General features: G+C 31.1%; 1 protein-coding gene across 8 annotated transcripts in view; it reads right to left on the reverse strand.

Moving 5' to 3' along the window:
- LOC134263262 (voltage-dependent calcium channel type A subunit alpha-1-like) overlaps positions 1–8,554 on the reverse strand; it is a 48,342-nt gene extending 39,788 nt beyond the window's left edge. For 7 of the 8 annotated variants that reach the window (XM_062745587.1, XM_062745590.1, XM_062745586.1 and 4 more), the window contains exons 1-6: positions 8,455–8,554; positions 8,099–8,238; positions 6,627–6,721; positions 6,147–6,314; positions 5,569–5,795; positions 3,375–3,478 (exon numbers count right to left, since the gene is read on the reverse strand). In XM_062745587.1, the coding sequence (XP_062601571.1) occupies positions 3,375–3,478; positions 5,569–5,795; positions 6,147–6,314; positions 6,627–6,721; positions 8,099–8,238; positions 8,455–8,547 (827 nt within the window). In that variant the 5' untranslated portion in view covers positions 8,548–8,554. Of the gene's footprint in view, positions 1–3,374; positions 3,479–5,568; positions 5,796–6,146; positions 6,315–6,626; positions 6,722–7,851; positions 7,944–8,098; positions 8,239–8,454 lie in introns of those variants that run through there. The other variant, XM_062745591.1, reaches the window with a different exon arrangement.
- Positions 8,555–12,855: the final 4,301 nt, after the last annotated feature.

A 12,855-nucleotide genomic window follows, 5' to 3' on the forward strand; every position in this document is an offset into this window, starting at 1 on the left:
TCACACTTGCAGACTATTTTGCCCTGTTTAAAATTCGCCCAGTCAAAGTTTTATTTAAGAAATTATACGGTATTCTTTAAATTCGCCCAAATGAAAGTAGGGCGAAAGGGACAAAAATAAAACGGGGGCGAATATTTCCCTGTATACAGTATATCATTTTCCATATTTACACAATGCCACAATGAAATCACATTTAAATTTTTAAAAAATCCCTCTCAATTGTTATTAAACATTTCTCTTTCTTAAAAGGTAATACTTTTCTAATAAATATAGGTTTTATTTACACCCAATCAATTTAAAGTTTGTGTAATTCAAAATGTAAACCATAAATTATGGGGAGTGGATAAAACATTGTGGGGCCTAAAATAAAATATTGTTTGTTTGCAGTTACTGAAAATGCAGCCAAACTTTTTTTTAAGCCATTTTGTAATATACTGAAAGGAAAAAGAAACGCAGGGTAAACTTTTGAGGTTAATTAATTTTTTTTCCTTAAAATACTTGTTAGTTTTCCTATCTAACTTTTAAAATCACCTTTCAAAAAGATATAACCAAATTCACATATGATTTTGTCTAATTATTCATGAGTTATTGATATTGACGAAATTTTAAAGTGAAAATCGAAAACTCTCATTATCTTCAGTGTCTATTGTGCATCTGTCATAGTCTTATTTCTCCTTTGCATGGTATTTCATCAAAATCTTTCAAACCCTGGCTATATTTAGCATGGGTAACCACACAAAAAAATAAGTCAAACTGCGCGCGCATGCGCCAGTGAGAGGAATACAACAGTAAGTTGACTGGCTCAAAAAACCAAATTGCGGAATTGTTTTCTTTCAAATTTCGTATGAATGCAATGATTATAATCTTCGTATAAATGGCTGTTTTTGTGGTAGTTCGTATAGACCATATATAGCGTTATCGTCATCGTCACGGTTGATTGAAAACCACTCCAGACCTCTCTGACAACGGGTACAATGTTTTATAAGAGACAACTTAGTAAACCGTTGTTGCCTTTTTCATTAATTAGGCAATTCGAAAACAAGACCCCATTGAACTTCCGTAAACTGTGCCAAGATTGCAATAAATTCATAACTTAATAGAAAAACGATGTGCATAATATGCATCAAATAATGCAAAAAGATTTTTATATATCAAATTGCACGTGTTTTGGGCTTTTTAACGTGACGTCATAAATTTTACGGTTAAGTAATTCAATACTGATTTTGATGCACAGTAACTAAATTTTGAAATTTTCGTAATTTTCGGAATGTGGTCAAATTTTAATTGAAAATTATGCTACCCTGCGTTTCTTTTTCCTTTCAGTATATTATTTTTTTTCTCCAATTTTTCAGGATATTAAAACTATTTCATATTCAATTTTTGTCTTCATCAATCATTAGTTTATACCAAGAGTGCAGCTTATTGATGTTATATCTATGAAAAACTCTATTTTATGTTATAACAAAAATTGGAAAAATTTCAAAAAAAAAAAAAAAATTTACACTAAAAATTGGCAACTGCACACAAGGAATTTTTTAAGCTTGGCCTGGTACCATCATTTCCTATGCTCAATCAGCCAGTTTCATGTAAGTTATTTTCATGTAGAATGAAGATTGGTTACATTTTTTTTAATCTAGGGATGATGACCACCAGACATCATAATACGTCATTGATATTGACGAAATTTTATGGACAAAGACATTGACTTACTCAATTAGTACTAGTAAATGTGAGTTTATTTTATACCTAGTAATACACCAAAAACTTGTGAGTTAATACTGTAGATCACTATATTTTCACATCTTATTTATGCAAGAAAGCTATTTGCCATTAATAAGTGAGATAAAATTTTTCGCATGATTATCATGATTATTGCAATATATTTACATCCACGGAATATTTTTTCCTTTATCTCTACGTACACCACACACTATTAAGAAAACCCATTGCCGTTTATCAGTTCATGAACAACACTTGGCATATCCCCTGTACAGATTTAAACAATAAAATGCTTTCTTTGTTTGTTATTACTGGAATTAACGGAAGCAGCTGTTGCAGAAAAAATACATAACCAACTAGTGTAAGCAGGTTATGTCAATTTTTTCTGCAATAGCTGCGACCGTTAATTCCAGTAATAACAAACAAAGAAAGACATTTTATTGTTTATATTTATATCTGTTTAAATAATCATTTAAAGAAGGATTAAAAAGTTTTTAATTATTGTATTAATGATAAGTGGCCGTTCCATCAATTAAGGGTATGTACCAGAGCTGTGGAAAACTGCCGGTCATGCCGGCAAGACCAGCAAAAAATGCCTGTGACCGGTAAAAATGCTATCGATGTCGGTCCAAATGACCGACCTCTGTCTTTGTTAAAGGTTTTTGTTTTTTTCCATTTTAATTCAGGCCTATCATCGGCGCATTTCCCAGCTTAATTATTGTACCTTATATACGATTGCGCAATACTTTTTCTTTGCATGAGATCGAGGCTATAGGAAATGAAAGCGAAACCAGCATGTCTCGCGTGACCTTTTAAATTTACAAATAGGACAGAATTATAGGTAGAAAACATAAAAAATTTAAAGATAAAGGCAGGCTAAATACCTGGGTATGTAAAAAAATATCGATTTCAGTGGATCGATGCACAGAATTTCTAAGACTCATTTTCGAGGTAAAATATAATTTGCAGTTGCATTCACGTTTTAAAATATTTACGTTTACTACGCAGAATTATCATTGACACATGCCCAAAAGTGATGAAATTTAGTATTGTAATAAATGCAAAAAACGAAAACGGAGGAGGACTTGGAAATAATGTTATTATTAAGTAAAGATTAAGTAAATAAATGTTATGCTTTTCTTTTTAATTTTGCAACTTACTATTTCGGACCGGCAAAAATCACTTCGGACCGGCATATCTTGTCTTTTTGCCGGTCCGAATGACTGGCTATCTGAAAAATTTTTCCACAGCTCTGATGTACCAAGACATGCATATCAATAATGCAATAATTACTCTTTTTAATCCTACTTTAGATGATTTCGTATACAGATATAAATATAAACAATAATATATGTATCTTTTTTTGGTTTTTAGTACGGGAATGAATGTCGCAGATATAGTGCAAAAAAAATTTTTACATAACCCGCATAAGTGGGTTATATATTTTTTCTGCAACAGCTGAGACCTTCATTCCCATACTAACAACCAAAGAAAGCATTTTATTGTTTATTGTGTAAATATTTTCCTTTATATGACAAATATACATGAGAATAAAATATTCCTGAGTAGGCAGACACTTTAATTACACAAAAATTAAGTTCTTGTGAATAACAAGTAATTTACAGTACACCAAACACTATTAAGTTTATACTCACCCACTAAGTACACCTAACACTAAGTTGAGCATAAAAAACGATCCCAGAATGATCAGAGGATAAAAGTAAAGCCAGTTGATATAGGGGCCTATTGCATCATTGGTCTGCAAAAAAAGAAATAAATAGATATACAAAATTCAGATCATCAGATGTTTAATAATTGTGATTTATAATGAAAAGGACAATAAAATTGATTTACAACTCAATTTGTTCAAAATCCTATTTGTATCATTTTTCTAGTCCCAACATCTTTTAAACAAAGCCCAAGAGAAATATATTTATGTTTCATGTTTATATGACCAACCCTAAATTTTTATGCTGACCATATAGTCTCTTTTGACATAAAATTCTGAAATTGTGTATCTGTATGCTTATAAATACAGTGTATAAGCTTCACAGTTGATCAAACTGTCTCGTACTTATAACTGATAAAGAAAAAAATATATATTTCAAAAATAAAAATAGAATTCTACTTACCATGCTTACCAAACCTCTATTTTTTTTTATTAATCTGTTAACCAAACATGTTTTTTAAGACCTAATCTAAAACATATTGTTCATCACATTTTCAATGAAGACAAAAAATTGAAATAACAGCAAATATATTTTTATATTAGAGATGACTTCAGATCTATTTGTTGGTATATTTGACTATAAACCTCACTATACAACTGTAGATATTTTGTCTGACTATCTGTCTTGGTGAAGCCTGCAACCAATTTGTCTCCTTGTCCTTAGAGGCCAGTTGAACTGGGAGCCACCTTACTTAATGAATGTATGGGGAAATGTAGCCTGCATTATAGAAGATCTCGGCCTATTATGACTGTTCTATTAGCGGGTCTGATCCGTCTTATTCGACACCTGCGGGCTTCTTTACAGAGGCTTAATCAGTCTGGTTTTCACCACAATTCCATACTTAGTCTATTTCAAAACTTACTTGAATCACATGCTTATATTTCTGAAAATACTAAAACTATACGATTTCTTTAATATGATTTTTTCTTTTTCATACTCTTATTTAAAAAGATAAACTTTGGAAAGTTAAATTTATAATTTGGGAATCAGACATTGAAAAATTACTTTGAAACAAATGATCTGAAATAAAATTTTTAGGAAGCATTGCAGGTGAAACTATATAGGAAGTTTTAAATTCACTCCAATCATTGATTACTATGATGTTCATCAAACAAATTACCAAGATTTACGATTGATTTCACATTTTTATTGCCTCATGACCTTTATCTGAGGTTAATAGATTCCAATCAAGTCAGGGACAGCATTCACTTAACTCAGAATTCATTCTTCAATAATCAGAGACAACTTCACTTAGAATTCAATTGAATCAATGTCCAAGGACAATTTGACTTAAAATTCAATTGAATCAATGACCAAGAACAATTTAACTTAGAATTCAATTGAATCAATGACCATGGACAATTTAACTTAGAATTCAATTGAATCAATGACCAAGGAGTGAGGACAATTCAACTTAGAATTCAATTGAGTCAATAACCAAGGACAATTCAACTTAGAATTCAATTGAATCAATAACCAAGGACAATTTGACTTAAAATTCAATTGAATCAATGACCAAGAACAATTTAACTTAGAATTCAATTGAATCAATGACCATGGACAATTTAACTTAAAATTCAATTGAAAAAAATACCATGGACAATTCAACTTAGAATTCAATTGAGTCAATAACCAAGGACAATTCAACTTAGAATTCAATTGAATCAATGATCAAGACAATTCAACTTAGAATTCAATTGAATCAATGACCATGGACAATTTAATTAAATATATACATGACAATTATAGAATTCAATTGAGTCAATGAATCAATTGAATCAATGATCAAGACAATTCAACTTAGAATTCAATTGAATCAATGACCAAGGAGTGAGGACAATTCAACTTAGAATTCAACTTCATCAATGACCAAGGACAATTCAACTTAGAATTTAACTTCATCAATGACCAAAGACAACAACTTAACCTTTATTATATATACATGTATTTCAATTGAATCAATAGTTACAAATTGAAGGACTGGGCATCTTTTGTAATGAAATTTCATTATTATCATCATTCACTATTATATATTTGTACATCTTTAAGGCAATTCTTCCTTGCAACAACAGTAGAATTATACACAATCCAATTAACAAACTGTAATTTGTATACTCACATAATATAATACTTCAGTCCACCCTTCCATGGTAATACATTGGAACACAGTAAGCATGGCGTACGCTATATTGTCAAAACTTGTAATTCCGTAATTAGGCCCGACCCAGCGAGCCCGACACTCAGAAACATTCTCCTGACACTTAAACGCATCAAAGTACCCTGCTGCATTTTGGGTTTTATCCCAGCACGGTCTTATATTAGCTTCATCTCCTATGTATATGTTTTCTGTCAAAATATAAAAGGATATACATGTATTACTGTAGAACTAATAATTTCTGTGGGAATAGAAAATCAGATTCAATTGTTTTGTGGGGAATAATGTTTTTTTGTTTCAAAAGTAAGTACATGTATAATATATTCAATATGAACCCATCCAAAAATTTCCTTTGAGATTAAATTCATGGATAGGCCTAATTAAAAAAAAATACATTGTAAATGAAAATCTATGCTATTAAAAATTCAAATTGGAATCTATAAGCAATTTTTTTACATGACCCGAATTAAGTCTGATTACAACACATAAATGTAGATATATGTTATTCCCAGAATAGAAGTTGAAAAAAAAAAATCTTTTACCTTCATCATTTCCTACTGTTCCTAGTTTAAAGCAGGCAGATTTGAAAGCACCACTGTAGAATTCTAATCCTACTATAGCGAATATAATAATGGCAAAGAACACCAACAAACACACTTGTAAAAGTGGAGTCATTGCTCGTATAATAGATTTCAACACTACTTGAAGACCTGTAAAAAAAACAAATAATATTGTTGAATTTATCAAATGAACTTTTAAGATTATTAAAACAAACAAAGACTGCTTTATCTCATTTCTAAAAATAAAAAAAACCCAACACAGTCTCCTTTTATTTTTAATAATACAAAAAATCATTAAATTGCACATACTATATAAAACCAAACTGAATGTTACATACCCCATTGTAAACCATTTCTTTAACATGTGAAGGTTTATATTATATTTATCATCATGTTTAATTAAGTTGATGTTTTAATGTTTTGCTATTTCACTAAACTCGATCGAGACTGTGAGCTACATACTTGGTATCCCCGAGACTAATTTAAGGGGACGTAGCACTCGGACTGCTCTCAATGTTCGTAAATCTAGTTGACTAGAGGCAGCCATCGTGATAATCCTGTAAAATAAAAAGCTACGCAGTGTATCCCAACTACGACCCTACGACTACACCACACTTCATTAAGATGGGACCAAATATACCTTAACTCATGCAAAGTTTACAGAGTTTGCCATTCAAATGCATTTTGGGTATTAAATAAACTATCTTAGCTATTTCTTATATCTCACATGTACATGTACCATGATATTGCGTAGGGAAAACATTGCTGTTTGTAGAATTTTCTGTATACCAGATAAATTTCATGTACATATGGTTCAAATTTCATTTGACCTATGGTACATGCACATGGAGCATCTATATTGATTAGGCAATAGTTGTCACCTACAAGCTATTAAAATTAGAGATCTTCATTTTCTTACACTGGAATCATGCAAGAGGGATGAAGCATGCAATATGATCCTTCCCCAGTTGCATTCAGATGAATATATTTTGGTCCTCATGATGTTATTTTGATGTAATTGATGATGGCACTAGCTATAATTCTTAGCTAACCCTCAAAACTTACTTTCTATCCCATACACTAGTTTTAAAGGTCGTAAAACTTTCAAGGCTCGGACCTCAGGGCGATTAAAAGAGGTCACCATCTCAATGCACCTATACATCATGAAATGTGCATTTTTGAATTTTAATGCCAGGTTTTTTTTTCATTAAAATTAGATCTAACTGATTTGTATTGTTCAAATTATTCATGAAGAGGCTTAAATATCTTTCTCATTTGTCTTTATACTGCAGAGAATATCATATCATATCAACATATCTAAAAGCAAAGTAAATTCTAAATTTAATTAAGGTGTAATTATAAAAATGCACCTAAATGCATGTAGAAATGCATGCAAAAAAGGTGTGATGGAGGGTCTGAGAAGAGTACCCCTAATCTTAGAAATTTTTGATGTCATAAATAGTCAAACACATAAGACAAGCCAAGGTTCAGAAATTGAAATTCATAAGCTTTAAATTTCTCGAAAAGTCAAATTGCTCTACATCAGATTGGTGTTAAAAATAAAGAGTAAAAGACCGCCATCATTGTCAGACGACTCCAAATCATTAAATGGCCAATAGCTACAAGAGGTTCACAATATAAGTACGCATGTGCAAATATAAACCACTGGAATTGGTTGTCAATTTACCAAAATAGGAACATTTCTACGAATACTAGATAATCTTCAATTCTTAAAAGATTGTTGCACTAGCAGCAGCAGCATATTTGATTTTTCCCTCTTATCATTTTTTTATCTCCCGGTACTGAAGAGTCAGCGATTTCCGGTTATCTTTAAAAAGCATGTTTAGAGTGATCCCCCTTTTTGTATCGGGTTCAATCAATCAATGTACCAATCAGTGAATGTTTATTAAAATATTTAAAAATGTTATACTTACCCTGTTACTACGACTACAAAATCCATTATATTCCAAATATTTCTTAGATATGCTCCTTTATGTAACACAAATCCTAAAGCTACTATTTTTAGTAAAGCTTCTACTAAGAAGATAACTACAAAGTAGATTTCTGTTTCTTCCTGAAAAGAAAAAAAAACGAAAAATTAAATTACTGGATAAACAGTTTATTATTTTAATCTTTCAAAAAAAAAGCAAAAAAAAACTATAGAAAGGATTTTATTTCCTGGCTTCTTTTATTACAGAGTGTACATATATTTTGAACTTTTGTTGTTTTTATGTCAGCACAGGTAGTATTATATATAAATGTACATTTTTTAAAAGTCAAATTAACTTACAAGCTGAACAGCTAGTGGTGTTTTGTCATCATTAGGAAGATGTTCCTCTAATGCTAACACTATACAGTTGGCAATGATGGTGAGTAGTACCATGTACTCGAAAGGCGTACACAAAGTTAAGGATAAATATATAGTACAAAAGTGTACAATAGTTATACAAACATAAATACATATACTAAATAACAAAGCATTTCCCCCATCATCTCTTAATCAGAATTATATTGCAAATACAAACTTAATAGTTTACTTCACTGCTAATTAAAAAGAATATACACGTAATTTTCTTTGATCCCCTCGATACTGAACTATCGTGTAAGCAAAATTTTTAGCGAGGATTTACATGTAATATTTTAAGGCATTATTAGCGAGGGTGCTGAGATCGCTAAAATTAAATATCGCTAAAATTAATTGCGTTTAAGTTTAAATGGCTTCTTTAGTGAGCTGATTAATATCGCTATGTCTAAAATTACTTCTCGCTAAAAATAAAATACACATTATGAAGGACAATTCGCTAAAGTTTCATCTCGCTAAAATTTCCACATATACAGTACTTTTGCGGATGCCGGAAAGTGTCATCCACTTTTCCCTTTACCAGAAAGCACTTTTTTTTTATGGTAATAAAATATTCCTTATATTGAAAAAAATCTGGAACAGCAGTAAGAACCTTATTCATATTATTTGCGAAAGCTTTGCAGAACAGTGATGATATTAATTATCTAGCTGGTCTAGCGTTGACTTGTTGACCGTTCCCAATAAACACTCTACTGCCATATTATTTCTTAAAATCAGCTTTACTTCATATTCTAAGCAATCAGATGCTACCAATAACACCTTCTTTCCTTGTAAAAGCTGATATTGTGTATCTGTGTACTTTATAGTATATATAATGTCTCTATTTCCTTATATACTACTGACATAGGAGATATGTCGCACGTTTGAGTGCAAATACTCGACCAGGCTGTCATACTGTTAAAACATGTAGTGCATTTACAGCCACTGGTAAATTCAAAATACGTACTATGGCAATGTGTACGTAGTATGCTTTTGTGTGTAAATATCACATTACGTTCACTTTCTTATTTTACAATGCATTCAATTTCATGGAATATGTTGCTATTAGGGATTGAATACCTTAAAATAAAATTTGTTAATTTTTTTAGCATATGGAAAACTGTACAAATCCTACCAATTTCTTTTATAGTGTTATCATTATCAATGCTACGGGTAAGAACCATGGAATCATGCATACTGTAAAACGTTTATGGGGTTTTCTTTAGATTTTAACATGAATAAAAAATAGATATTTATAAGATCATGCCACAAAAATCACAATATCGTGTTTTACTGTTTTAAATAACGAATCATGTTTGATCAACCCTTGATTAGTACCGTCCATTTTACTGTGTATGTGTACCTATATTCTAAATAGATAACATTTTAGAGAATTATAATTGCCATCGAATCATGATTGTTAAAATCATAAGTTTTAACAACTCTCACCCTAGCACAAAACCTTACTCTAAATCTTACCCAAGACAATAACAACCCCCTAAGCCTTTGTTTGTAATTTTATTCACATATTCATGCCAACAATGAAGCTATACCGACTTCGCTTTTGGCCTTGTTTAATTAGGTCATAACTCAGTTTTAAAAATAAATTCTTTTATCAGGATCGATATCGATACGATATCGTCATGGTATTGTCGATATCGACGACATCGACATAGCAGTAAGTTTCATATATGGTGTCCAGTATTTCAATTTATGGTTCTAGTTAGGATCGATATCGACATAAAAGATATCGTCCATATCGACATCGAATTTGTTAAAATCATAAGTTCAAACAAAACAAACAAAACAACAAAAATATTCCGTATTAATTCCTTGCTGTAAAGGATATCCCCATTCGATGATAATCTTTGCATACTTTCGGATGAAGTTCTCCTCACTAAAGATGAACAATGACCGGGAGGCGGAGCCACCTGTCCCAGGAAGACTTATGTCGGCTGCCTTTTTGGCAAAATTTGTAATTTTATGGCCTCCAACCATATTCATTCTGCAAAACAGAAAATGGTGTAAGCAGCTAAAATACAGAGACTTCGCTTTTGGTGCCTTGTTTAATTACAAAGAATATAATATAACATTACATGATTGTTTTCATTTTAAAAAATAAATTGTTTTATGACAGTGACCTAATTAAAAAGGCGAGAAGAGAAACATAAAAGTAGGTACTATATCTGTTACAGTATGACACAAACATAGCAAGCTTTAACTTTGTGAAAACAAAATCAATATAAATCTTGTTTCAACATTGTTTCATTGTCTAAAATATTAAGCAATTCAAACGATGTTATAGGTCAACATATTCATTTTACAAGTGCTCTGGTGTTTTGTTGCTCTCAGAGTGTCAATACGCTTTAGTTTGAGCAAATTCAGCATCGATCAATAATGGGCAACCCTTTTTAAATATAAAACCTTAACTGTAACAAAATGTAGTATCTCTTTCAGGAATTATACAACAATATACAAACAAGAAACTGTCAAAAACAGCAAACCAATTAAAAAAAACAGTTATATTTATCTGTTAATATATAAAAAAACAAACAACAAGGGTTTTCAAACAAAACTGTACATTACAATGTAAATGTATTTCACTGGCGGTATTAATTTCTTGAAAATACACAATATTTGATAAATCAATATTTTTTGGTGTGAGGATATCCCCTTTTCAAAATTTCTGGATCCGCCACTGTATGATAATCTTTGCATACTTTCGGATGTTTAAGTAGTTTTAACACTTAAACATCAAAACCGTTTAAACTTATCTAACTAGAGATAGTTTAACTTTAAATGTAACAACTATGTGGGGCTCCGGGAGGATGTTGAAACCCCCAAACCTGCCCCTACATTTTTTCTCTCTCTTGGAGATGTAGCGGGAAAAGGCTGCCTTATTGCAAAATGGTCATATTTTTGAAAACTTTCAGTATTAAAAGTACATTGTATATTTATATTTACACGTCATTTTAAATTATTTATTCAACAAATCCTGTTGAAGTAGAGAAAGTAAATTTGTTTATACATGTATATAACGCGGCCCCTGGACTATGCCCAACACGTGTGCTTATTTCTCCGCACTTCAGTTACCTGACCAGGATTGGATGAAACATTTCATGGTTTAACCTCCAACCGTGTTAAATATTTTTTATTCAAATTGCCATTCTGCAAAACAGAAAATGGTGTAAAGAAGTGATAAACCTTTTAAAATGAAATATGTCTTTTTATTTGAGATGTAAAAATATTTGATTAACTTGTAGAAAAACGATGCCTTTGCTGCATTCTGAAGAGTTGTTAACAGAATGGTTAATGTATGTGGGTTTCGAAGATATGATACAAAGAATATAATATAACATTACATGATTGTTTTCATTTTAAAACAGTATCCTGAAATAAGTGACATTGACCTAGTTACACAGCCGACAACATGACAGTGACCTAATTATAAAGGCGAGAAGAGAAACATAAAAGTAGGTGAACAACCACTATATCTGTTACAGTATGACAATCTTGGTCCAATAAATCAATGTCTGCATGCCTTAAGCTTTCACCGACTTTGTGAAAACAAAATCAATATAAATCTTGTTTCAACATTGTTTCATTGTCATTGTAAACATTTTAGAGAATTGATATAAATAAATTTTACATATGTTGTAGGAAAGCATTTTCTCCAAAATATTAAGCAATTCAAACGATGTTATAGGTCAACATATTCATTTTACAAGTGCTCTGTTGTTTTGTTGCTCTCAGAGTGTCAATACGCTTTAGTTTGAGCAAATTCAGCATCGATCAATAATGGGCAATCCTTTTTAAATATAAAATCTTAACTGTAACAAAATGTAGTATCTCTTTCAGGAATTATACAACAATATACAAATAAGGTTCAGAAATAAGTTCATAAATGGCGTTTTCCGGTATATTCGTATTTATTACATGTACATAGTCTGTACTCCATCTGACCTAAATATTATAATTAGGGGCCTGATAAGGCTTCTTAAGAGGGTACCAATATCCAAGTTTTAAGTATGTCGTGAAAATGTCCCTATTTCCAGGGACCAGGGTAATCTGACCCTTGATCGCATGAACTTAAAATCAGAATGTTCCTATGGAAACCAAATTACCAAGTTTTATTTCTAGCAAACAAGGGCTTCTACTTTATATGTCTAGAATAATTTGAACCTTGACAACATGATTTCAAAATCTAAATAGGCCATACAGTTAGTCCTCAGTGGGTACCAGTATACCAAATTTGCTGTTTATCATCAAACATATTGATGAAAACTTATTTATACGAAGTTGGCAACCATGAACATCAAACGAGTGCAAACCACATCGCCCTTTTTTCAA

This window comes from Saccostrea cucullata, unplaced genomic scaffold, assembly GCF_032062105.1.
Source record: "Saccostrea cucullata isolate Sc308-1 unplaced genomic scaffold, CSIRO_AGI_Scuc_v1 ctg375, whole genome shotgun sequence".
NCBI classification, from domain to species: domain Eukaryota; kingdom Metazoa; phylum Mollusca; class Bivalvia; order Ostreida; family Ostreidae; genus Saccostrea; species Saccostrea cuccullata.